The sequence below is a fragment of the Thamnophis elegans genome, chromosome Z (assembly GCF_009769535.1).
Source record: "Thamnophis elegans isolate rThaEle1 chromosome Z, rThaEle1.pri, whole genome shotgun sequence".
NCBI classification, from domain to species: Eukaryota; Metazoa; Chordata; class Lepidosauria; order Squamata; family Colubridae; genus Thamnophis; species Thamnophis elegans.
This window is the reverse complement of record NC_045558.1, coordinates 82641787-82669379: the sequence shown is the minus strand read 5'-3', so window position 1 is coordinate 82669379 and position 27593 is coordinate 82641787. Positions and strand designations below refer to the sequence as shown.

The 27593-nt window shown below is 37.6% G+C and overlaps 1 protein-coding gene across 1 annotated transcript; it reads right to left on the bottom strand.

Annotated features, from left to right (window-relative positions):
- Positions 1-231: 231 nt before the first annotated feature.
- On the bottom strand, positions 232-27593 carry TGFBR1 (transforming growth factor beta receptor 1). The gene is made up of 9 exons (XM_032236720.1): positions 27314-27593; positions 17907-18158; positions 17498-17740; positions 14078-14308; positions 11698-11865; positions 7903-8059; positions 4464-4588; positions 4250-4380; positions 232-4015 (listed from the first exon to the last, which is right to left on the bottom strand). Exons 1-9 carry the CDS (start codon positions 27441-27443, stop codon positions 3890-3892), a joined length of 1563 nt encoding a protein of 520 aa, XP_032092611.1. The 5' UTR covers positions 27444-27593; the 3' UTR covers positions 232-3889.

Here is a 27593-nt window from a genome sequence, read left to right as displayed (position 1 = left end):
GGGTGGGTGTATTTTTGGTGAGAACAATGGAAAAACATTAGCAAAAGGATAAATAATGGAGAAGTTGGATGGAAACTTTACACTGTGAGCTTAATCTAAAGAACCTAAAGAGGTCTAATCTTTTATGCTTCAAGCTTTCTGTGGCTTTTCCCCAAAGGGAAGTTGCAAAAGTTAATAAATTCTGCATGAAATAGAATCATTAGATATAAATATGAGAAATTGTCATCGGAATTGATTGATGTCTAAATTTATTTCAAAATATTTCAGCATTGGTTACACTGAAAAATTCATATAATAGTGTGTTTTATATGTCTTAAAAGTAAAACAAAGATGCAAAAGATGCTGCAAACGTGCAAAGCTGATTAATCAAGGAACAGAATTGTGCTCAATATTTTCATTCCACATAAATCTATTAATCTTGAATGAATCCAATCTATATTTTGCAGAAAAGTTCGTGTAAAATATAACTCAAATTGGAATGACATCTACTTCAGCTATACTTTATTTTATAGTTTAAAAGCAGGTGTCCTTGGTACATTATGTCCATTGCAAGTTTCATTTTAAAAAAGCACATAACATTTAAAATACTTTGAACCATAAAATTGCTTCAAAAACTAGGTAACTGCAAAATTCTTCAACGAACTATTAATTCAACATTTTTTCATTTTTCAGAACCAGAAAATATAATGGGACAACGTGCAATGTTAATCCATTTACTAATATTTAAACAATAGGTTTTTTTCAAAACTGTCTAAAATGAAGGACGGAAAAAGAAAAATGTCACTGCTTTGTTATTTTCTACTTAATGTTAGCACTTAATAATAATCAACAATTTACATTTCCCAACTGTATACATAATCAAGAATATATAGAGAAATGAGCACTTAAAATTGACATTTATACAGATTCTCAAAATGCATCAATCTGTTAAGAATGTCTTTACCTTGAAAGGCTATTGAAAAGCAAAATAAATATATTTACCAAAAATAAAAAATGAGCAATTTGGACAAAAAAAACCCCATCAACCAACTAATTTACTAATTATGCAGATACTCTCTGCATATGCCCATAAAACCTTGCATTAGGCCATTATGTGGATCCTTTTGTCCAGAATATATTAGGTGGATTTCCAATAGGAAATTTAACAAAAAAGCCTATTTTAGCAAGAATTCCAAGTAGAAGAGCATTTTGAATTAGGGCTAGCTAAATACCAGCAATGTTGCAGATTGATCAGAACAATATCATACATTAAGACACATTAAGAGAAACAAAATACTCAAAAGCTTTATATTTTGAGAAACATTAAATATATATAGAGGTAAATGTATATTTTGTCATGAGGTAATTTAAGATTAAAGCAGTATTTTAAAAATATAAAGATACTTCTGAAGCTGTTTTAATAGTACAATACAAATAGGCTAAATGTGAATTCATGGAGCTTGGCTTGCAATTCATTTAGAACCCTTTTAATATAGGTTTGTGAAAAATTAAAAGTTGGGCAGCACTTTAAGTGTTTAGTAAAAGTCTTAACTTTTAAGTATTTGATCATCCAGGCCAAAAATCATGGCAACTGGACCAAAGCTTGTTAAAACTGAAATGTTTGTTATTATCCATGTAACTTCTTCAGTGAAAATGAGAATTTGGATAGGCAGTGTTAGGGAGTTGTTGGAAATTAATTGAATAAATTAAATAAAGAATAAGGAGTTGAACTTGATCCTTATGAGCCTAAACCTAAATTTAAGATTTTTTTTAATTATGGGGTTGTGTTCCTTAAAATCATTTTATAGGTAATCTGATATGATCAATATCTATATAATTTTAAATATTACTGAACAGCAAAATTATAACTATCAAATATCTACTGTGTAAACATTTAGGCTGATAATGCAACAACAGTGGGAGGCAAAAGAATGTATTTTATATCTGTATATAAATGAAATAAATTATAAAAACCCAATACTTGTGGAGTATTAGTAGGGGTATGAGATCCTTAAAATCTCTTTAAGAGTCACTATTTTTAACTTAAAATTAATTAGAATCTAAAAAGATGATCAAATCTGCATATTACCCTCCAATTACTATGGCAAGAAACCTATTTCAGTATTATCTTTGCCATATAAAGTAGTTGAATATTGGACAACTTTGGTCTATTAAACAACAAAAGATTATCATCTTTGAAAAGAATCTTATCAAGCTAGTTGTTTAGAGAACTTTATTAGAAAATATGTTTATCTAAGCTGAAGTTAAACAGCTTTTAGGATTCTTAAAATATTGATGAAAAGAAACAACCCTTTTAAGAGCTTTCACTGCCATCTGCTTTTTAATTTTGACCAGGATGGGGACAGAAAAGGTTCCTCCATCTTCTGTTCAACCCAGTGTATTATGTATTTCTTTTCCAATAGATTTCCTTAGGGTAGATGTTTTCTTCTTGCCAAGGTGGAGTAGCCATCTCCAGTATGGTTCTCCCCCATTGGGTCCTCAAGCCAACTTTTAGACCCAGATCTTTAGACTCTTATGGAATAATAGGAGGCTGAGGGCAGATCTTACCCAAGAGCAGAATGTTCTGAAGGGCAAATGATAGAGCAGAAAAAGTTCTTTTGGATCCTGTCAGCTGGAGTTATTTGACTAATGGGATCTGCAGTAGGCCTCTACTGGCACGAGTGGGGTGGGCATGACAGAAAGAGAATGTCTACTCAGCTTCTTCATTTCTCCAAAGTTCATTATCAGACAACAAAAGCCAACATTAAGAATTATGTATTGACCAAATCCACATAAACAACTAGATACTAGGAAATTCCTATTTGGGGCATACAGAATGAATCCATAAGATTATTAACAGACCACATTTTTCTATGTGGATCATTCTCAGAAAAGCATTTAGCAATGATCAAATTTTAGCAAAGCAGTTTTCATTGCACATAAAGAACACAATATTTAAGAGGATTTATTTTAAGAGGTTAGTGTTCATACTGAAGAGGTTAGTGTTCATACTGAATGTAAAAAAAACCCTCATCAAAGTTATTTTTTATAGGTAAAGCTCTTTTTCAGAGTTCTATATTTGATAACCCTGTTCACTGTAATATATAAAGCATAGGAATAGCACAGAATTAATCTGCATTCTTCAGCTCCTATGCTCTAGAGAAAAAACATTTCATAAAAAAATGCATGCATGAATGTTTAATCATCCTGTAGCCAATCAATCTGGTACCATCCTCTAAGTTAGGATCTCCAATTAGCAGGAACTTGGCAATGCTGCCTTGGAAATCCAAAAATTTGGTAATATCAAAGTATGTAAAAGCCAGCAGATTAAATACAGATTTACTGTCATTTCACAAGGACCAAAGACTTTGTATATTCTAATGAACTGCATCAAGAAAATTTTAAAGTGGCACTTATACACAATGGTTTTAAAGGCAAATTATGATCTGATGTAAACGACAGACATATAATACAAAGTATTGCATAAATTGCATGTGTGCTCCAGATGAAATAAGGTCATGTAGGTAAGTTCCAATGAAAGGCATTCAATAATAGCATCTTAATATCAGAACAAAACAATATGACAATATACAGCGTACCATCATATCTTTCCTTTTGTCTTTGAGCGCCATACGTTGGACACACGTTCCACTCAAGTTTATTTTTTTTGTTTTGAGCATAATAGATAGCAATGTGACTTTCAAAAAAATAATTAAGATTCTGTACAACAGTTTAATGCATCTAGAGAAATTCTGGACTAATAACGGATTATCTTGTATAATGTATATTGTATATTGTATAAAAGGCAGCAATATTCTTCTGTTCCCTCAGTGAGGTAGAACACTGTTTAATGTACAAGCCAGGTGCACATTTTGGTGTTCAAATGTTTTCTTGAACACTATTTTCTAAATCACATTTTTATTCCTTCTTGCTGACTGAGTTGTGACAGAGTTTTCTTTATACGCAAAGCTGTTAGTCTAGCTGCACCATTGGCATACCAGCATTCTCGCATAATCTTGGCCATTACTCGTAATGCCTGCAAATAAATAAAACAGAAAATATTTTGTGAGTCATTATTTTATATCACATAACAAAAAAATTTAAATACATTTATCCGTAAATACAAATACAAAATATGAGACCATAATCTTAAACAGAATTGTCATATTTCTTTTAATTCAATTCTAAAATCAAAATATTAATTTTTTTAAAAAAAATATTGGTTTATTTTTAAAAGTATTCTAAAACTTATCTAAAGAAAAGAATCTACCTCACAACTTTGCCATCTATTTGGAGTATTGGGTCGTAGCTTCTGTTCACAAACAATTCTCCTCATTTCTTCAACTGAAGGATCAGAAGGGACAAGGTCGTAATATGGTAACTGATAATCTTCATGGATTCCTGAGATATATAAACCAATATATAATTTAAGGTTCATTTATGACACTGATTGAAGTTAATTGTTGGGTTTTTTTTTAACCTACCACCAATTGAACATCGACGAGCTATTTCCCAAAACACTAGTCCCATTGCATAAATATCTGCTCTTTTGAAGGATTCAAAATGCTTCATGTTTATCGAATCATCAAGTACCTCAGGAGCCATGTACCTATGAATATAAAGACCAATATGTATTATGTATAAAGCAATGCTGCTTGAACATTATTTTATTTTTTTTAAACCATCATAAGCAGCTGTAAGCACTTTTTCAATTCTACAAAGTAATCATCTGAACTTTATATTGTATACTATTTATTACTAGCTATTCCAATGAAATCCACAAAGTTTACCTTTTAAAAAAGCTTTAAATTGGGAAACTAAACCAGTTATTGCAGGCTAAGTTAAACACAGTAATTCACAATAATATATTACTGATTTTGAAGTCGTAATTACTACTAAGTCCACATCATAACGTTTGAAAACTTTGATTTATAAAATCAGAATCGTATATATCTATTCAGGACTGTTTTGAGAGTTTTACTCTACTCACTCAATAGTATATGGCCATTCCCAAATATCTAAGAAATCACAAACAAAGCAGCATTTCTGATTCGGGGATGTGCATTCATTGCTTGGGATCTGGGATCAAACATTCACTTTCCTTTCTTATTTGGGAAGAAATGTACTTTGGCTATGAAATTATAATCTGCCTTTCCCTAACTGGGTTAAAAATTTCAAACTGCCTCATTCCTGTTCATCTCAAGAACGACCCTAATATTTTATAGCTCCATCTCAGGTGACTCAAGTGATACTGCAGCTACCAACTTGCAGTGCCTGGGGACTGGGGGTTTGGATGTGGGACAAAAGGCTTCAGTTGAAAGGAGCTAAGATGGGTTCAAAGGGCCATGGGACCTGGGAGTTTATCATCTTTAGTTATGAATGGGGTTTTGCTACCACAGATTTTAGGCACAATCTGTGGGTTCTCCTGGGCTCACATCTCCTGTTCAAAGAATAGGTGGAAATAGAGTCTGGGATTGCCTTTGTTCAATTTCACGTTGTGCTCTAATTGCACCCTTTCCTGGATCATGAGGTCCTGTACAGAGTAACTTATGCCCTAGTCATCTCTCAGTTGGATTACTGTAATGCATTCTATGCGGGGCTATTCTTGAGGAGTATTCAGAAGCTACAACTAGTGTAGAATGCAATAGTGCGAATAGTTCTAGAGGCCCCCCGGGTGGAATATATAACAATGCTGTTGTGTGAGCTGCACTTGGTGCTAGTCTGAGTCCAATTTGAGTTGTTGGTTAACACCTCTAAAGTCCTTTAGGGAATGAATCCAAGATTATATGAGGAGATGCATTGGCCTGTCCCACTTGCTCCAATAGAAGATGTCTACTTCAGATTCCATCTACCAAAGGATTTTGGTTGGCGGGGTCCAAGAAAAGTGGCCTGTTATCTTGGTTTTTAGTCTTTATTTAATCTTTCCTAATTTTAATTATTTTATATTATAATCATTATGTAAGCTGTTCAGTCACTGTGCCAGTGAGATGATCAGCATATAAATACGTTAAATAAATAATAGCTATTTAGAATTGTTGACTATTTATTAGTTATTGCAAATAATTCCTACTCATCCACAAAGGAGACAGATGTCTATACATTATTTTGAACAGTAGCTATTGTTGCACCATTTGAGTTGAGATCAGTCAGGTTTGGCTATCTGCTGCCACATAGCAGGGGTACTTTACATATAATATTAAGTTTTAATTATTTCTGTGACTGAATAGAATTTGCTATAAGTTTTCTGGAAAAATAAAGCATTGAACGAGATTGATAACTAATAAATTAGAGAAAATAATTGATTTTCACAGTATCAGGCTGCAAATGAAGGTCTTTTTCTGACATAAAACTCTTCCATGTAGAAAACTCATTTGTCAGAGAACTACACTGGAATTGTATTGTTGACATACGATTTTATCTGGAAACTGAAGTAATACAATATATTTCAGACAAAAGTTTATCTGATATTGGTTAAAACAAGGCTCATACATTTAAATAGAAACTTGATTCCTCATTAATATTTACATGAATTTCCAAGATTAAAAGATTACATGTTAATAGGCTACCAAGAATGATAGAAAAGTACAAGTCCAAAAATATCTTTCTTCTCCATTTTATTTATTGCTTTGTGGAGAAGAGGGTCACCTTTCAATCACTTATGCTTTCACTCTTAATTAAAGAGAAGGCACTACTCAGCAGTTCTGGGACACTTACTGTAGAAGAATAAAGAAGGAAAGAATAAGGCAAAATATATTATTTCCTCTCATTTGTGAGCATGCAGCAATATGTATCCTTTTAATGACTTATATTCAATAAGTTAGGATGATAAGCAATAACTTTCAAATGAGTTCATACTCATTTCCACGTTCAATATGAGGACATTTTATTATACTGGTTTTCATAGAGAAAATTTGTGAAATATACAACCAGGATCTTTTTATCTTTTAAAACGACTTAGAAGTTCTCACCACACTATAGGTCACATTACTGCAAGATTCCAAAGGGTTCAACAGACTTTCTCCTATTGTTGTAGGAATAACTGTCTTTAAAATCTACTGTTTAGCTTATCTTCAGTTTGGATTACCGTATTTCTCGGAATATAAGACGCACCTTTTTTCCTCAAAAAAAGAGGCTGAAAATCTGGGTGCGTCTCATACATCAAATACGGCATTTTTTGCCTCCCAAAGCCTTGCCCCTTCACCAAAATGGCTCTGCATACCCTTATGGAGGCTTTCAGAGAGCTCCTGGGGGCTGGGGGGTGGAGAAACGAGCAAACAATGGGCCGGTTTTTGTCCCCCCCAGCTCCCAGCAGCACTCACAAAAACTAGGCCTGTTTTTTCACAAAAACAGGCCAAGTTTTGCTCATTTTTGCCCCCCCCTCCCCAGGAGCATTCTGCAACCCCCCCCAAAACTATTCATGCCTTTTTTTTAAAAAAAAAAATGAGCCCATTTTTGCGAAAAACAAGCCGTTTTTGGGAGGTTTGCAGAGTGCAAAGTTTTTTTCCCTCCTTTTGGGAAGTTCTCTGATTGATGAGAATTACATTGATCAAGTGCTGTGCCAGAAGAAACAAAGTCTAAGGTGCTGCTTATTGTCTGCAATTTCCTTCTCCATGGATAAATACACCTGGAAACATCTACCTACCTACCTACCTACCTACCTATCCACCTACCTACCTACTCTCTCTCTCCCTACCTACCTACTGTATTTCTCTATCTCTCTCTATTTCTTTATCTACCTACCTAATTACTCTCTCTCTCTCTCTCTCCCTACCTACCTATTGTAGTTCTCTATCTTTCTCTCCCTCTACCTACCTATCTACTTTTTCGCCTCTTCAAAACTTTGGTGCATCTTATACTCCAGTGCGTCTTATACTCCGAAAAATATGCTATGTAAAATATTCCATTAAAAAAGCATCAGTTTACCTCTTGGTTCCAACTCTGTGATTTGGTGCAATATCTATTGTATCTGTAGCTGAATCGTGTCTTACTGCCAGACCTAAATCCGCAATGCAACATGTTCCATTTTTCTTTACTAATATGTTTTTTGATTTCAAGTCTCTATGAGCTATAGCTGGTTTACCTGAAATTAAAACACATAGAAGCACTATTAATACCATCAACTAAGTCAACCTGAATCTTAACTCAAGGCCCAAAAGTTGCGGCTCATAGAGTAAAAGGGCTGGAAGGGACCCTAGAGGTCTTCTGCCTATGGATCATCACTCCATCCCAGATAAATGTTTGTCCAATATAAGATAACCTTCAGCAACAAATTATTATTTCTGTTAATGGAGTTCAAATTATTCCACTCTGAACATACTATTTCATACTAATTGTCATACTAATTAGTTTCATAAAAACTAATTCTCCACATAACACTCTAATGCTGGGAAAGACTGAGGAAAAAGAAGAGGACAAAACAATCAGCAGTAAGATAGAAGAACACTATGGTGCACCACTGGAAGACCTAAAAACCATGCTAGAGACAGATCATAATGGAGAAAAATCTATCTAAAACCTCAATAAAAGTCATGATAATGACTTGATGGCAATTAAACTAAATTTATTATTATAAATTGAAATTCAGATTTGTTAAATTCTGACAATATAGCAAGAATTACTAAATAAAGATGAATAAGCTTTAAAATAAGGTTTCCAAACTATAAGGTATCACCTCTCTTGAGATGCAGATGGAGTCGAGGAGAGATATAAGAATATTTTAGTTACATTGTTAAAATAAATTTATTCTCCAAAGTTTCATTATTATTTCATTGTTCATTTTGGTGTTTGGGTTTTTAGGGAGGGTTACACTGAAAGGAAGTTGATTATAGGAATTTAGGAATTCCTGCTTTAAAAGAATTACAATTTGATCAGAATGTTAGTATCTGAAAAAAAGGTAGGAGCTTCTACACATTTAAACACTACACACACACACAAAAGAAAATTATTTAAGCAGTAAGTTCATATTCTCAAAATTATCCAGTAGTTCTAATAAAATGTCTAAAATTGATGGAACAAAATATAAATGGTCACTTGAGATGAACAAATATTTTTGAATCTAATTGAAATAAACCAATATTTTATAACATAAAATTCACAATAATGGTTCCTATAATTTCTAAAAATATAGTATATCGCTACACAAGGTAGTGGGATCCGGTGGTTCTGTGGCTAAGAAGCTGAGCTTGTCGATCAGAAAGGTCAGCAATTCAGCGATTCGAATCCCTAGTGCTGCATAACAGAGTGAGCTCCCGTTACTTGTCCCAGCTTCTGTCAACCTAGCAATTTGAAGGCACGTAAAAAATGCAAGTAGAAAAATAGGAACCCCCTTTGGTGGGAAGGTAGCAGTGTTCCGTGCACCTTTGGCATTTAATCATGCTGGTCACATGACCACGGAGATGTCTTCAGGCAGCACTGGCTCTTTGGCTTTGAAATGGAGATGAGTACTACCCCCTAGAGTCTGGAATGACTAGCACATATGTGCGAGGAGAATTTTTCTTTACACATGGTGACCTGAGTGATACTGTTGCTGCTCTCTTGCTATGCCTCAAGGTAGTAAGGCTCTGGGTGGAGGAACAACAAGGTTTCAACTGAACTCTGGCAGAGCCAAGTGGCTTTGGGTGCATGGAGCCTCAAGAGCCAAATGTTTGTCATCCTTAGATCTGGACAGAATTACACTACCCTGATCAGATCCAGTTTGCAACTTTGGAATTTTCCTAGGACTTACATCACCTGATCAAATACCAAGTAGAAGACAAAACTTTTGCACAGTTCCAGTTTCTGCATCAGCTGCAACCTTTCCTGAATTATGATTCCCTGTGCTCAGTTATTCAAGCCCTACACATCTCTTGTCTGGACTATTTAAATGTGCTCTGTATGGGCAACCCTTGAAATCCATTCACAAGGTTCAATTGGTGCAAAGTGCAGCAACAAGAGCAGTCTTTGGTACTCTAGGATGCCCCATATAACACCTCTGCTCTGAAAACTTCACTGGTAATCAGTCTGCTTCTAAATGCAGTTCAACATGCTGTTTATGACTTCTAGAGTCCTTAAGTGCATAGGTTTGTTGGGATCCAAAAGAAGAGCTTTTTCCTAAGAGCATTGCCCTTAAAAACATCTTAATCTCTAAAGTAATATCTGCCTCCACCCTCCTATCCTTCTCAAAGAGCCTAAAAAATTCTGCCAGTTGGCCTGGAGTCCAAATGGGGAAATTGCATACTGGAGGTGACTGCTGGATTGATGACAGACCCTCCCCTCCCTTGTTTTCTCTTCTCTACCCATCCATGCTTCTTTTTTTGGTAATCATATAGTTGTATTTCTCATTATGTTCTTTTCATTGTTCCTTTTTTTGCTTTATTATCTTATTTCTAATCTGTTCACACTATTTTCATTTCTTCCTTTATATTGTTGTAAGCTGCCTAGAATAGCCCCATGGGAAAATAGGCACCAAATAAATTTAATAAACAAATAAATAAGGAAGAATCAGTATGAACATTATAAAAAAAAACTATGCCCAATCATTTGAAGTTGTGATTTTTTAAACAAAGTTATTGTGAATTTCAAATAAAATCAGTTTATTGCAGACCAAAGGCTAGATAGAATAAAATACTTCTACATAAAAGAAAAATATTAAGTATAATAAAAATAATTAAGAGATAAAATAGAGCAGAATAAATACAGCATTATTAAAAAAAATAAAACTTAATGATGCAGCTTATTGGTCAATGGTAAAATTGAATGAATGGGAAGATATTTTGAGTCTTTTTCGAAAAGAAGAAACATTAAATAGCAAGAACATTCCCTGGAGAGATGTTTGTTCAACATAGGATTAATGAAGATCTCCTTTTCAGAAGAATATGATCAATATTGTGGTATGGCACTTGGCTTAAATTTGTTTGGAGATCTATATACCAAATTCATTGTTTTGAGGGCAGTTCTAACATTATAAAAATCTAATAAGCACAAACTTTCTATATAGAATCTCAGAATCCCATATAGGAATTTTTTCTAGGGTTTTAAAAAATGATCTCTACATACTAATGAGCCAAACCTTCAGGAAATAGAATTAACATGAGTCAAAGGATAATTAGAAGAAACCATGCTCTAGCACACAAGACCATGCCTGTTTCTACATGAAAGATGGCATTTTGGAACTATCCATATATCTCAAATTAATGGTTCCAAGAATGTTAATCTCCAAAAAGAGTAAATTTATGAGCCATAAAGAATCTGAGAATCTTATCTTAGTTTGGAAAATCTTAATTTCAGCTAAAATAAATATATTAGACTAATGTAGATTCACTATTCTTTTACTAGACTTATTAGATTTTTAAAAAAATCTGGTTTCCCTCTCACTATTTTTACTATGTGTCTCCAGTAGAATATAGAAAAACCTATTTTAGAATAGGTAATTAAAAGATAGAAAAAGAATAAGAACTTTCAGAAGGAATATTCATTAAAATGGTGCTCCTATGGGTTCAGGAAGAAAAACTATAGTAAGAGGGAAATAGTGAGGAGGGTGTTTCCCACTAAAAGCTTTAATGAGTAGATATTCCAAAAGTATTATCCATGTAATCATTGTTTTAATCTAAACACAAATCACATAAATTAAATGTTAAATCAAATTAAATTGCAACGGAGATGATTAAAATGATTTCAAAATGTATACCTCTGTGAGAAGATGTACATTAACAACTGAAACAAACATTGGGATGAAGTTACCTTGCGTGCCAACAATCTCCATGTGAAGATGTGCAAGTCCACTGGCAGTTGACAATGCTAGCTTTATCATTCCCTCTACAGTAACAGTGTACCTATTCAAATAATCAAAAAGAGAACCATGCTCATGATAATCTGACACTAGCCAGAGTTGTGTCCATGTACCATTATCTGCAAATAAAAATAAAAGGAACAATTAAAATTAAGGGAACAAAGTAAACAAAACACATTAGAAAAATGACTGCATATCCAGAGATCTCTCTGTTAAAGTATTGAAATCTTCAAATGATACAATAGTCATCGGTCTCATAAAAGTTGGCGATGAGTCTGTCAATAGACAGAACGTTGAACAACTGGCCCTGTTGTGCATCTGGAACAATCTGGAGCTGAACATGCTTAAAACTGTAGAGATGAGACTGGATTTTAGGAGAAGCCCTTCTAATCTACCATCTCTTACTATATTTAATAGCACAGTATAAGAGTAGATCCTTCAAATTTTTGGGTTCTATTAAGTTCTATAATTTTCCAGGATTTGAAATGGACACTAACATTAGAATCATCATTAAAATGGCACAACAAAAAATGTTTTTACTGTGTCAATTCAAGAAGTTCAGATTGCTCCAAGAGCTGTTGATAAAGTTTTACAGAGGAATTATTGAGTTTGTCATTAGTATTTCTATAATTGTCTAGTTTGGTAGAGCAACCAAACAGGATAGTACAAACTCCAATAGAAAGTAAGGACTGCAGAAGAAACAGTAGCAGTCAGCCTGCCTTCCATAGAATATTATGCAGGTCAGGAGAGCTGAGAAAATACCTACAAGACCCTTCACATCTTGGACATCAACAGGCTTTCAGTTCCTTCCCTTGAGACGTCGCAATAGGGCACTGCAACTACAAGTTGCCAAACACCACAACAACGCAAGTTGCCAAAACAGCTAGACACAAGGATAAGGTTTTCCCCCTCACGCTATCACTCTGCTGAACACCTAATTCTCACAATACTGACTTATGTCTATTTATTCATCTTATTTGGCATTATATTATTATTATTATTATTATTATTATTACCATCTTTCTTTACTAACTCCTCTTATTGGGTAATGTTATTATTAATTAATAATTATTACTACTCTGTGGTTTTGCATGCACAAGAGCTTCTGAGTTTGAGACAAATGCATTGTATATCTAATCACATTTGGTCAAATAAAGTATTCTCTTCTCTATTCTATTCTTATGAAGAATATTAACTATTTTACTGTAATCAGAATATTAACTATGTTATTGCAGTCTGCTTGTATCAATAATAGTGATTGTAAAATTAAACACAATCGTTTAAATCCTAATGAATCATGGAAATTTAAGTCTCACTGCATTGAATTTGTAATAAATATGCTTTTTAAAAAAAATCCAAGATGAAAAACATTTCCAGATACAAATATTTATTAAATCATTACAATATTAAGCCAACATCCACATTGCAAACAATATGTTTTAATTCTTTTAATATCAATCTATAAAATGACTTACACTTGAAAGGTAGTTTCTTCAAATTGAGGCTAACGTCTTGTAACTTGATGGACATAGCCATTGGAAACAATCTGGAAATAACTTGGTATGTCTTCCAGAATTTTTTATTTTTTTCCCGTCTAGTTTATATTCTTAGTATCTCCTTGTGGTCATTAGTACTCAAATAATTGATTGGCAAGTGTTATTATTCTGTTAGCCTTGCAAATAAATCTAGGGCAATTTATTGCAGATAAAGATTTTCCAGCCTTGGCGATTGTCATTGAGTTTCAACTCTTAAAATTCAAAGCCATTACAATACTGTTTTTCAATGAACACATTTTTTTTCAAAAAATTATACTTTTCCAGATTTTTTAATGTTTAGTTATTATGTCTTTAACATTTCTTATTGAGAAATGAGAAATCCTCAAATTATAACCATTTATTTAGTGACCTTTCAGTTATAATGGAACCGAAAAAGTGACTTATGTCCGACTCTCACTTATGACCAAATGCAGTATTCCCATGGTCACATAATCAAACTTCAGGTGCTTGGCTAATGGCATGTATTTATCGTGATTGCCGCATCCTGAGGTCATGTGATCACCATTTAGGACCCTCCCATCTGGCTTCTGACACAAAAAGTCAATGAGGAAACCAGATTCGCTTAACGAATACAATCTAACTACTACAATGATTTGCTTAACAACAATGGCAAAAAGTTTATAAAAATGGGGTACAGCTCACTTAACAACTGATTTGCTTAACAATCAAAATGTTGGGCAACCAATTGTGGTTATAATTTGATGACTTCCTGTATATAATAACAAGTATAACAACATGTATATCATAAGTAAAAGTATTTCTGGATTGTGACAACCTTTATTGTCTGCAGCTATAAATCCAAGAATATTCTCATGACGGAGCATAACTGTTTGATAGATTTCAGCTTCACGAAACCATGAGCGTTCTTCTCTTGAAGAGAATATTTTTACTGCAACTTCTTCTCCTCTCCATTTACCTCGCCAGACTTCTCCAAAGCGACCTTTTCCAATACTTTCTTGTAATACAATTGTTCTTGCAATTGTTCTCTGAACAAGTAATGGCAAACCTAAAAAAAAGTTTTCTGATCAGTGATAAAGAGCCAATTAATCAATCCAGGTTTTGATCTACAAGGCTTTTTCCTCCTATCAAAAGACTATTAAAGCATCTAGCTATTACTAATTCTAGTTGGTCATACTTTTTCTTTGGTCATAAATAAAGGAGACCAATTCTGCTTTGTTAAAAAAAGGAAACTTCAAGTAAGAGTTTAATTTCCAGCAACAATAATAAATTATTTTGGGCAGCTGTCTGGGTGCATTAATCTCCCATATTATGCTATTGCATTTACTATAAATACACAAATACTTCAATAATCTTTGAATCACAGCAACTTTCTACTCCCATATCTAAGGAGTTGTTATAGCTAAAGAATCTTATCACATTTCCACTAATATTTGAATGTGTAATCTAAATCAATTAAGTGGGTCACAAAATCTGTTTAAAGCTGAAATAATTTTCCAATTGGTGTTCAACCAAACCTGGTTTGTACAGACCTGTTTGTCCTTTGAAATAAACCAGGTCAGGAAATATACTCCACAAGTCTGGGTGGAACTACATTTTATTGATATTAGCTTGAACTGATTTTTTTTTACTCCTCTTCTCTTATATTCTACAGATTCTCAGATTTCAACAGCTGTTGGTACTGGGAATGCTGTCACATGGGTTTGTAAAGTGAAATATGATGTGTCATATTTCACAGTCATGATTGCTGTCATAACTCCAGGACCACACAGATCATTAAGCAGGGAAGAAATGTGGAGAAGCTGCAGGAAGGAGATTGTGGTTGGCTCAATGAGGGCCAAATGTGGACACTATATATACAAGTGGGCCAGCAGATGCCATGGGCAAGTGCTATGGATGCAGACAGGCTGGTGGAAGCCATGGAAAGGCCAGCGGAGGCCACAAAGTGAGGAAATGTGTTGCTGCTGGCAGGCTATATGACGGAATCAGGGTGAGCAGAAAGTGCTACAGAGTACACTATCTTGTATTCCACAGCAAGCTCCTTGGAAGACAAAATGGTGGGAGAAACTTGTGACCTTTTCTAACAGTTTTTCCAGTGATTTTGCAAAAGCTGCAAATGACAGTCTTGTGATTGGCTAGCTGCAACATTGCAATAGCAAGCTAAACACCCTCACTATGATAATTGTACGGATGTAATAATGGCTGGAATTTCTAGGTTCAGTTATAAGTCCATTGAATGGTTGCTGAATGGGTGGATATAAACTAGGGAACACATGTAGTGAATTATGTCAGTTTAGCTCTTTTGTATGGTTTTACTGTCTCTTTTGAGCATGCTTTTGCAACTATTATCAATGCCTCATTTCTCCAAGGACACCTGCTTGGCTTCTCTACAGTATTCAAAATACATGGCAACCAAAGCAACATGGTAGTTAAAAGTTTGGCTAGAGGTTCTACCTTTAGCCATAGAACCTTGACAAGTGACGGTGGGCTAATCATTCCCACTAGCCCAAAGAGTATTGTTATGGGGCAAAATAGGAGGAAGGAGCTCTATGTATATTGTTCTGAATTCCAGAAACAAAATTGCAATGTAAAGATAAATATATTAATAAGTAGTCCTTGTTTAGTAATCACTTGTTCAGCAACTGTTTGAAATTGCAGTGGTACTGAATGAGTATTATTTACAATTGGTTCTTGAATTCTGGCTGTAATATAGCCCCCATAATTGACTGTGATCTGTGGGCTTGGCAACTAGCTCACACATTGGTTGCAACACCATTATGAGTTATGTGATAGTTATTTGCCAACTTCCTTGCCACTTCCCACAACCAACTCAATGGGAAAGGTGCAACATCCAGCCCAAAATCGCACACATCCCTGCAACGATCTACATCCTGCCTCATCCAATAACAGCCACCTTCAGATCAAACAAGCTTGTGCACCCTATTGCAAGCATATATACTCTCCCGCATATGGAAACAACCATTTACCTTTCTGCTGGCCTGCTTATGAGCTACCTGGGACTTACAGCATCCTGCCATATTCTCAAATGATATTGGTTTGTGAAAATCAGCAGGAAGTTGCAAGGTGGTTCTTGTTAATGATCCATGCTTTCTGATGAATGCCAGCAACAGGGACTTCCTGTATTGTGGTAACTAAGTGATGTGATCACATAATTTTGTGCTTAACAACCACATTGCTTAGCAATAGAATTGCAGTCCCAATTATTGTCAAGTGAGGACTACCCATGCGTTATAAATCTTAAGGATAAAGTATAGTTAAAAAGGTAAAAGTTCCCCTCTCACATATCTGCTAGTAGTTTCTGACTCAAGGGGGTGGTGCTCATCTCCGTTTCAAAGCCAAAGAGCCAGCGCTATCCGAAGACGTTTCCGTAGTCATGTGGCCAGCATGACTAAACGCTGAAGGGGTATGGAATGCAGTTACCTTCCCACCAAAGGTGGTTCCTATTTTTCTACTTGCATTTTTACATGTATAAAGCATTGTTAGGTTAGGGTTTTATCTACAACAGGGCATTACACTTGGAAATAACATAAAACTTAAGCTTCAAATATTTTTTTATTCTGATATGAAAGTTAATCAAGAAAGGGATTTCCTTTTCCATTTGACAAGATGCAAAGTCTCTATGAACAAATAATATTTTCTTATTGGCATAACAGATGAAACTCTCAATAAAAAAAAGCCCACACCTACATTTTAAAATATTTTTTTTAATAATTCCCCTCATAATATAAAGCAAGTTTCTATGAGTCCATAGTACTATTAACAGTATAACTTTTTAAAAATCATTTACTGGAATATGAGAGCTGCCAATCACCTCCACTAGACCGATTAGATCCCACAGATTAGGCCTCCTCTGAATTCCATCTGCCGGCCAGTGTCGACTGGCGACTACCCGGAGGAGAGCCTTCTCTGTGGCTGCTCCAACCCTCTGGAACGAACTCCCCGTGGAGATTCGAACCCTCACCACCCTCCAGGCCTTCCGCAAAGCCCTTAAAACCTGGCTGTTCCGATAGGCCTGGGGCTAAAGAGTTGTTGCCCCCGTCTCGAATGGTATGACTGTTGTGTGTTTTTAAATTATGCATTGTTATGTTTCGTTTTTATTTTTTGTCTGTACCCCCTTCCCTGATTTGAATTGTGAGCCGCCCTGAGTCCCCTTCGGGGGAAAAGGGCGGCATATAAATACAATAAAATCAAATTAAAATCAATCAAATCAAATTACCTGATCCTGATCCCGAAGTGGTCATATCATAAATTAAATCTTTTAAAGTAGTTCCCTCAGATATAAACGGTCGCTCCATTGAAGGATCTTCTTCACTTGGAACTCGATGGTGTATGAATGTACGGTTATGGCAGATATAAAGAATCAACATAAGTGAAATACAAAGAAAACAAACTGGCCCAGCAATGGCGGCAGCCAATTCCACAGGTCCTAGGGTAGAAGAAAACTTCCCTGTTATAGGACCTAAGGAAGCACAAAAGATAAAACAAGGAACTCATTAGTTAAATAGTATATTGAGAACTTGGTACTGTATGAAATGAAAGACAATAAAATTGTGGTTTATAGATACGTTTGATTATAGAAAATTCTCTCAGCTATCCATTTTCGGCTAGTAAAAACAAAAGATTACCTAATGTTGGAATTGGAAGATCTATTTTATTGCAGAAGTCTTTATCACAGCAATGAGATACTGTAATTCCTCCTTCACTTGTTGAAGTAGCACAAACAAATGGCCTGTCTTTGGGAAACAGATCGGTTTTTGCAAGACACATACTGTTGCGTTGAATTTTGTTTCTATTCCGTGTCACTGAAGTAAAACAGAGCCCATCTGTTGTACATGTGAAGTTCTCTTTTGTACAGTGAAGACAAAAACACTGCAAGGCTGTTTAAAAGAAAAATGTTTAATAATAGTGATATTTTAAATAGTTAAATATGGTAGTATCAAATTAAAATAATGGCATTAAACTCCAAAAAGGCACTAAACTCAAATTTACCTTGTAAATAGCTGTATTCTATTGAAAGTCTCTAGACTTAAGAGACAAAATGGCTGAACAAATTTTCACATGAAAATTTCTATCACAGTTCTAGTCATTTAATAGGGAAAAAATAATTTAATAGGAAAAAAAACAACATTCCACATTTTTCGTTAGTATAAACTACATTAACATTCAAAGAATAGTAAATTGAAATCTAGATTTGGGAATAGATTCCTATACCTATATGTGTACATACCGTATTTTTCAGAGTATAGGACGCACCTTTCTCCCTCAAAATAGAGGCTGAAAATCTGAGTCTTATACACTGAATACATTTTTTGCCTCCTGAAATCCCGCCCCTTCACCAAAATCGACCGTTGACTTACCTGAATGGTCCTTCTATGTGTGCTGCGAGGGGAATCCAAGCATGGGTTAACTTTGTCCATTAGCCTAGAGACTGAGTTATATAAATTGGTGACCACGCCTCCTCTGACTGGATGGGTCAGTTTTGTACGAAGTCAGCCATTTAATGATGTATAACAATAACAAACGATGGCCGTAGCCCAAAAGGTATACAAACATGTCAGAAACACAAGTCACAAACTAGGTAAAGTTGGTCATAGTCAAAGTCACAAGTCAGTGGAGAGTCAGTCAAGTCAAAAGTCACGACAACCCTGGTCAGCCGAAGCTGGGTTTGGATTCCCCTCGCAGCACACATAGAAGGACCGTTCAGGTAAGTCAACAGTCGTTCTCCTGTGTGCTGCTTGGGGAATCCAAGCATGGGACATGCCAAAGCAATTAAGATCCAGGGCGGGAGCTAGGCTGGCCAAGGTCCCCCGCGGGAGGGGAGCACCTGTTGCAACACACGCCGGCCAAAGGAAGCCTCAGCTGAGGCATACACGTCAACCTTGTAATGTCTGATGAACGGCAATGGCGAAGACCAGGTAGTCGCTTTACAGATTTCTTCCCTAAGTGAAGCAACGATGTAGTTGGCTGCAGATGACTCTTGGGGAGGTTCAAGACAAAGCCGTGCCTCTGCAGGGAGTCCACTGTTACTTGCAAATCCCAAAGGGCCTGTTCTCGAGACGGCGACAGGACCAAGATGTCGTCTAAGTAACAATTCACTCTCACCGGAACTGAGCGAAGCGAGGCCACCACCACTGCTAGAAGCTTGGTAAAGGTGCGAGGGGGGCGACGAGAGACCGAAAGGCAAGGCCCGGTATTGGAAATGACGGCCCGCGAAGTGGAAGCGAAGAAACCTCCGATGCGCCAGATGGATGGGCACATGGAGATACGCCCCTTTGATGTTGATTGATGTCATCATGTCGCCCTGGCAGGTGGATGCCAGGATGCTCTTTAAGGACTGCATCCTGAACTTCTGATACTTGATGTACCAATTGAGTCTTTTCAGGTCTAGAATGGCCCGCCATCCCCCTGAATTTTTGGGTACCAGAAATAGGATGGAGTAAAACCCTAGGCCTTCCTGCCCTTTGGGAACTTGTTCTATGGCGTTGATGGAGATGAGATGATGTATTTCGGCTTCCATGAGGCGCCGCTTCACTGAGCACCTGGGGACGGGGCACCTGATGAACCGTCTTGGGGGAATGGAGAGAAACTCTAGGGTGAGGCCCAGCCACACCACCTGAAGGGCCCAGGCGTCGGACGTTGGTCTCTGCCCACTGATGAGCGAAGGCCAGAAGACGCCCACCCACCTGCTCCTCCCCTTCGGAGTCACCGGTACCTCCGAAAGGACAGGTTCCCAGATCCACGAAAGGACCTCCGGTTGTGGGATTGCGCCTGATGTTGTTGGCGCTCCCTATCCCTGGCCCCCGCACAGTCCTGGCCGTGGTTCTGTGGCTGGTGAAAGCCCCTGTTGTAATGGGGAACAAAGAGAGCTGCAGAGTATCCTGAGTAACCTCCCCGAAAGGACCGCCACCTGTTCAATGGCTGCTCCCTTCTGGTATTGCGCCCCCCGGTGGAGGGGAGAACCTTGCATTTCTCCCTGGTCTCTATGAGTATGGGGTCAAGTACGGAACCAAATAAGGCACCACCCTTGAAGGGGGTGGACGCCAGGCGCCATTTAGACTTAACATCAGCCTGCCAATGGCAGAGCCGCAACAGGCAACGTGACGCCACATTGGACACCACAGCCCGAGAAGCGAACTTGGTGGCATTGAGAGTGGCATCCGCCGAGAACTCTAGTGCAGCCATAATCTTGGTGACATCTTGATAAAGACGCACCTCATCAGGGGTCAGTCTCTCCTGCAACTGTTTGAGCCAAAGCACAGAGGTTCTATTAAAGAACGATGCCGCAGTAGCACCACGCAAGGCCCAGGCCGCAGCCTGGTGGGTCTTACGAATGACCATCTCGGCCTTGCGATCCTCGGCCTTCAGGTCCTCAGAAATCTCTGACGGAATCAGCGCAGGGGAACCTAGGGCAGCTACTGGCTGATCCACAGTCAGAAACTGCAGAATGTTCTCCAAGTCAGGAGTGGAAGTGTATAATTTCCTGTCTCCATTGCTGGGCGGAGCAACCACAGTCGGTTGGTCCCATTGTTTCTGAATAAGGTCCATGAATAACTTTGGGGAAGGGATCACTTTCTGTAGTGAGACCGGTTCAGCAAAGAGACGCTCAGTAGTGTCCAGGTCTACTGCAGAGCTGTCTTTGGGAGCCACCTCTCCCATATGAATAGTAGCCTTAGCTTTATATAATAAGGACTTAAATAGAGTATGCTTAAATAGGCCAGAGGAATTAGGCTGATCAAAAATCAGACCCTCATCATCAGAGAAATCTCTATCTATCAACTCCCCTTCCTCCACCAAGGCTGAATCCTCGCTATAATGTGAGGGAAGAGGGGAAGAAGAAGGCTCCGCTGGTAAATCTGGAAGATCCACTTGAGGAGCCTGGAGAGTAGGCCCAGGGCACTGGCCACTATTGGGGCTTGAGTCCTACGGAGTAGTTCCGCATCCACCCCCCTTGAAATAGCTGCAGAGATCATCTGGTAGAGATCTGGAGAAAGGCCCTGATCATGGCCCTCAATAGGCCTCAGGCCTGCAGCAGTGGGGTAAAGGTTGCAGAAGGCCCAGCACATGGCAGAGAATAGGCCGAGAGTGTGTGTGCCTCAGGAATGACTGGGGGAAGTTGGATCCCCAACCCCCCCACCCCCACCTCCGGAATAACAGACAAAGGGCGATCAGGAGACCAGGCCTGGCTCCCTGCTGGCTGAGGAAATGAGGCTGGGGAAACACATTGAGGCAATAGCGTTGGGGGGGGGAGTTCTACCCTCCCCAGAGGTCTTGGTTGCTGCCTTAGATTTGTCTTTCTTCTAATGGGCCTTATCCGGAGCCCCGGATGCCTCCCTGGGTCTCTGACTGGTGGCCCTAGAGGTGGCCCTGTCAGGCCTCGAGCTAACCCCCGCTTGGGTAGAATGCTGGCTATCGGCCGAGGACTCTACTATACCTCCTGAGGTGGATTGGTCAGCCATTGTAAGATTAGAGGTGAAAACACTCAAAGGGCACAAAGCACAGGCTTTACTATACGATGAGCACAGGCTGCGTGGTCAGCAGGAGCTGCAATAGAACGATCCTCTCACTCGAATTACCAGGGCCGAAGTGAGGGAAATGGGTGGACCAGTCAGCAGCCTTCCAGGCGCCAAGAGCAGCAACGCTTGTAGCTAGGCTGCCTAATGCGCATGCGCCGAAAAACGGCCCCAAAATGGCGACCGCAACTTCAAGCGCCAAATTTAAATTGCTGCTCCAGCCGGCAAATCGCTCTGAGGCTCCCACAACGTGGAGCGCTTCGGCGGCAGCGCTCTCCCAGCGCGAGCGGCAGTGAAGAGGCAGGGCGGACCGCGCCGCAAACGGCAGGAAAGCCTCCCAGATATCTCCGGCTAAACCACGCTGCGAACGGCGGGTGTCTCCGAAGCGGCGGAGAAGCGCAAGGCGCGGTTAGCAGGCCGGTGGCAATAAACCCCGCGCGGTTGCAAGACACCAAGCTCAAACGCCTCAGGCGCCTGCCACAAAAGCCCCCATTCCAACGGCTCCCGGAGCCAGGAACTAAGCCTCCGATGCAACCAATGCAACGGCAGTAAGAAACCTTTCTGAAGGAGCAAGGCACAAAGGACTGGGCAGGCAGCGAACTGCTGCCACTCCCTTAGAAAGCAATAATAAGTTAAAAGGCAGAACAAACCCTTGTAGAATCCAAGATGAATCCTAAATTTGTCTCATTAGTCTGGAGAAAATTGGAATACATCTCTTCTGGCTGGACTGAGTTAAAAAACTGACCCATCCAGTCAGAGGAGGCGTGGTCACCAATTTACATAACTCAGTCTCTAGGCTAATGGACAAAGTTAACCCATGCTTGGATTCCCCAAGCAGCACACAGGAGAAGGTTGTGCACAGCATTTAGGAGCCTTGCAGAGTGCTCCTGGGGTGGGCAGGATGAGCGAAAAATGGGCTGCTTTTTGCTCAATTTTGCCCCCCCCCCGCCCCCAGGAGCACTCTATAAGCCTCCCAAAGGCTATTCATGCCCTTTTTTGAAAGAAAGAGTCACTTTTGGGAGGTCTGCAGAGTGCAAAAACTTTTTTTAAATTTGCCTCTTCAAAATCTTTGTTCGTCTTCTGTGCATTTTATACTCCAAAAAACACGATATACACATGTCTCTCTGGGTGTGTATGTATGTATGTATGAGAGTGAATAAACCATCTTGTCCAGGCATTTTCCTTATTTTTGTGTTTTTTAACAGCTTTACAAACCTCTGCTGAGGTGGAATTCTCAAGAAGCTAATTTTCTAATAGCATATGCAGAATTTGAATTTGAGGGGAACAAAATCAAATCAAATCTTTATTACAGTCAAAGACTAGCATAAGAAAGATAGGGCATAAAATTTTGAAAAGCAAAAAATTCCTCAAATCAAAAAATTATACATAAAAAGCTAAAAAATATAAAAACAAGCAACTAAAAGGAGGGTTAGAAGCAGTAATGAGTATAAGGAGCATGGCAAACTACTATTATATTACAAAATACTCTAGAACAGGGATGTCAAACTGGATTTCTTTGAAGGCCAGATCAGCATTGTAGTTCTTCTCTATGGGGCGGGGCAGTGGGGGGGGGGAGATGGGACAGACGCCTCCTGCCAGCCAAAACAGGCCCCATTTTCAGCCTGAAAGGCCTCCTGCAGCACTTTACTGGCCAAAATGGGGGATGTCCCCCTCTTCATTTTCACCCTCCATGGTCTCCAGCAACACTTTGCCAACCAAAAACAGGCTGTGCGGAGGCTGTGAGACAATTGACATGCTGAAAATATTTTGGTAGCTCTTTCCTTAAGTTGGCTTTGTTAAAATCTCGTAAAATAATGGGAAGTGGGTATTTAACTTCAGCCCACAACATCTGCTCAGCTAGAGTTTGTAATGCATTGTTTACACAAGCTTGTGGAGAAACATAGACAGCAATTAGGAGAAATGAGAACTCTCGAGAATAGAATGGTTTGCAAGTGATAATTAATGTCTCTAAGTCCACATCACAGAATTTCTTTAATATAGTTATATCTTTAGTATAGTATAGTTGAAAGAACTAATTATGTCTAGCTATCCAAGAGAAAAATTAGGGTGGCATGATACCTGTCTTCCAGTACTTAAAGGGCTATCATAGAGAAAATAGGATCAGCTTATTCTCCAAAGCATCAAAGGACAAGACAAAAGCAATAAGTGGAAGCTTGTTAAAGAGAGATTCAACCTAGAATTAATGAGAAAAATTACTGATAGCAAGAATTATTAATCAATGGAATAGCTTATCTTCCAGTTGTAGGAGCTACATTACTGGAGGTTTTCAAGAGTAAGCTGGATAACCATTTGACTGGGATGATAGTCATTCTGAAATTATATTTGTTTTCAGTTTGAAGGGATCTATCATGATCATCAAAAGCTCAAAGATTTATCCAAAGAAACACAGAAAATTCATTGTTCAAAAATGTTACAGTATCTTATTATCCTTTATAAACCTTTGTCTTTACAATAAGGACCTGTTCCTTTAGCTTAAGTTACAATTGTAATTATTGTTCCTTTTTATTTATTGCTTGTCCACCTGTATATGTTGGACACAAATTAAAATTAAATCGCCAGTAATAAAACTTAATTTCTCACCAACTTTCCCTTTGTAATATTTTCTGAAACTTTTAAGGTCTCTCTTTTACTGTTTCTCCCAACAATTGTAAATCTCACTAAAATAGCATTTTTTTCTGTAAAATTTTGGAATCAGATATGTATTTTAATCTAGACAATTCTCCAAGCCAAGGGTTTTCTTTTTGGTTTGTGGGAAAATTTGGGGAAAAAACATGGTATTTTCTTATATATGACAACAGCAGGAATGCTTCTTTATATGCAGTAATGTGTACAATGGAAGAATGGATCATGAAATTAATGGGGTTGGTGGAAATTGCAAAATTGACTGCATTGATTAAGAGACTTTATCTAACAGTTTCTACATAAAGCCACTTTTTGATTTGTTTGCTTGAAACAAAAAAAATCAAAACTTTAATATTGGGATTTAATAATTATAGAATTACTATATGGTAAAAGCCATGATTCTTCAAAGATTCATTGTATTTTATACTTTATCTGTACCAAAGAAAATGAAAGTTACTCTTTTCTGTACCTTTTTTTTTTTTTTGCATTTCCAATTTTGCTTTTCCCTGCTCTCTCCTTTTTCTTTTAATTTTTCTTTTCTATATTAATTAAAATCAAGGATCAATTTTCTTGACAACATTAAATCCATTATTAAAGCCTAAAATTTTGTTACCATTCCAATAAAAGTTTAAGATGTGGTTATAAACTATGATATCAGGCAGATATTTGTGACATTAAGATCATGCAAATCTAAAAACTATTTTTCAAATTTAATTTTTTATAAGTGATGGCATTTTGAAATGAATTACAATTTTTATTTTTTCCTTATCAAATTGTGGCATCCAAGTAGATTTATAATGTTAATTGTAAAAGTTAGTTTTCATACTATAGACTGCTGAAATTAATTTGACGATGTATTATATAGATGTATAGGAACAGTGATTTTATATTAGGTTTATATAATCATGAACCACGGTGGCACAGTACTGCAGGCTACTTCTGCTGACTGCCGGCTGCCTGCAATTTGGCAGTTCAAATTTCACCAGGCTCAAAATTTTTAGAATGACTCAGCTTTCCATCCTTCTGAGGTGAATAAAAGGAAGATCCAAACTGTTGGGGGCAATATGCTGACTCTGCAAACTGCTTAGAAAAGGCTGTAAAGTGATATATAAGTCTAAGTGTTATTACTATTGCTGTCAAAAAAAGGGGGGGATTGAAGAACAATGTCAACAAATCCAATACTTGGACTAGTACTCATCCTCCTTCAAATAATGTATAAAAAGATTGAAAATGAACTCAATCTTTAGTAATGATGCTTAGTATTCTTTAAGAAAATTCCATAAAATTAGAATGCAGAATAATTGGAATAATTAGTCAATATCATGATAATGGCAACAGCTGCTGATGGACATGAGATGTTTAAAATCAACAAGGAGGAAATTGAATTAATTTCAGAATTTATCTTCCTTGGATCCAAAATCCTTCACAATGGCAGTTTTCCTGAAATCAAATGCAGGATAATCTTAGGTCGCACTATAATGGTTAACATGAATAAAATCTGGAAAAACAGAAATGTTGATATAAATACAAAAAGCAGGTTAATTACAGCAATAGTCTATAATGATGTATGTGTATGAGAACTGGATACTAATAAAAGGCTGATCAAAAGAGAAGTGACACCTTTGAACTGCGATGCTGATCATAAGCTATCATGTCTACATTAGAAAGCCAGAATAATCATTAGAAGTTAAAATCATAAGATTTCATCATTTACTTTGGCCGTATCATGTCTGCAAATTCATTGGAGAAGGCAATGGTTAGTGGAACAAGTGGAAAAGGCAAGCAAACAAAGTGATGGTTTGATAGCATCATATCTGATTCAAAGTTGAACATCCAAAATTGAAAGAAACCGTGTTTGACAAGATAGCATGGAGAGCACTAGCCTGTAAAGTCGTCAGACCAGACTGAATGGTTAAAAATTTCATTTAATGTAAAAACTAAACTAAACTTAACTAAAATATAAACTTATCATTGACTAATAAAATAACATACCAAGTGTTATCTTAGAAGCTTCTTGCATTAACAACAATGTATGAACAACTGGTAAATTGTTAAATTGCCAAATATCAAAACTTTGGAGGAATGAATATAAATATTGAAATTTGTCTTATGAGTGAGAGGGGTGGTGTATGAATTCAATAAAAAAAATGTGATACAGATTATAGGCACCACTAATGTTTGTAATACTTTGAGGAAATGTATTAAACATTGCAAGGAGAAGCTAAAGGCAACTATTGAAGCCAGATATCTAACAACTTTGACAGTGAGTTGATAATAAAATCAAATTCAGACTCTATAATTCCCACCGTCTATCCTCAGATAGGAAGTACGTCTATATTAATAAACAAATACCATCTGCCCTATCCTGCAAGACTAAGAGAAGGAGAAGATACAGGGAGGAATTTGGGGCTCTCCTTGCTTACACAAGATTTATTGCAGATGGTAGTTTCTACGAATATAACAGCAACGTTCCATGCTGAATTGCGCAAACACAAAACATTGATATGATGCATTGCGTCCATTCTCTAGAAAAGGAGCATTCTACATTTTTATTTTATGGGGTTCATTTAACAGGGCGAGCTCTTGTCGATGACCTTTTGTTTGCTGTTCTGCTTTGGCTGGCCTGATAGAACGAAGACTCCATCCGCTACGATTATGCCGCTAAATTGTTTTGAGCAGCTATTGTCCAGTCTGTCGCCGTAGCGGTTCCTTGTCAATGAAACCCGCACTCTCACTCCATCGACCATCTCATAACAGTCTGTTACCCGACGCTCTTAGTCCTGGGCGGCTGCAGAAGCGCCATGTTCCTTAAAGGGAACAGACAGGACCGGCCCAGTTGCTCCCAACCTGACTCATTTTAAGTATCATACGCGACTCACCCGTTGCTGCTTCAGGAAGAAGGAAAAGAAGCAATCCAGTTACAGTTGTCATCGTCAAAGCAACCGAACAGCAAAAACTTGCAAGGAAGGCCTGTAACAATCTCCGAAAAGAGACTGCTAGCGCCGCCATTGTCCCGTCCAAATACCACAACCTTCTCCTCCCACTCGCAAGCAGTTCGTAGAAACAAACACAATCCTCTGGCGCCGCATCCAAAACCCTCCCACTTTTTCAGAACCTCCCTCCTGCGCGACAGACAGGATAGTAATCCTTCTTTCTTGC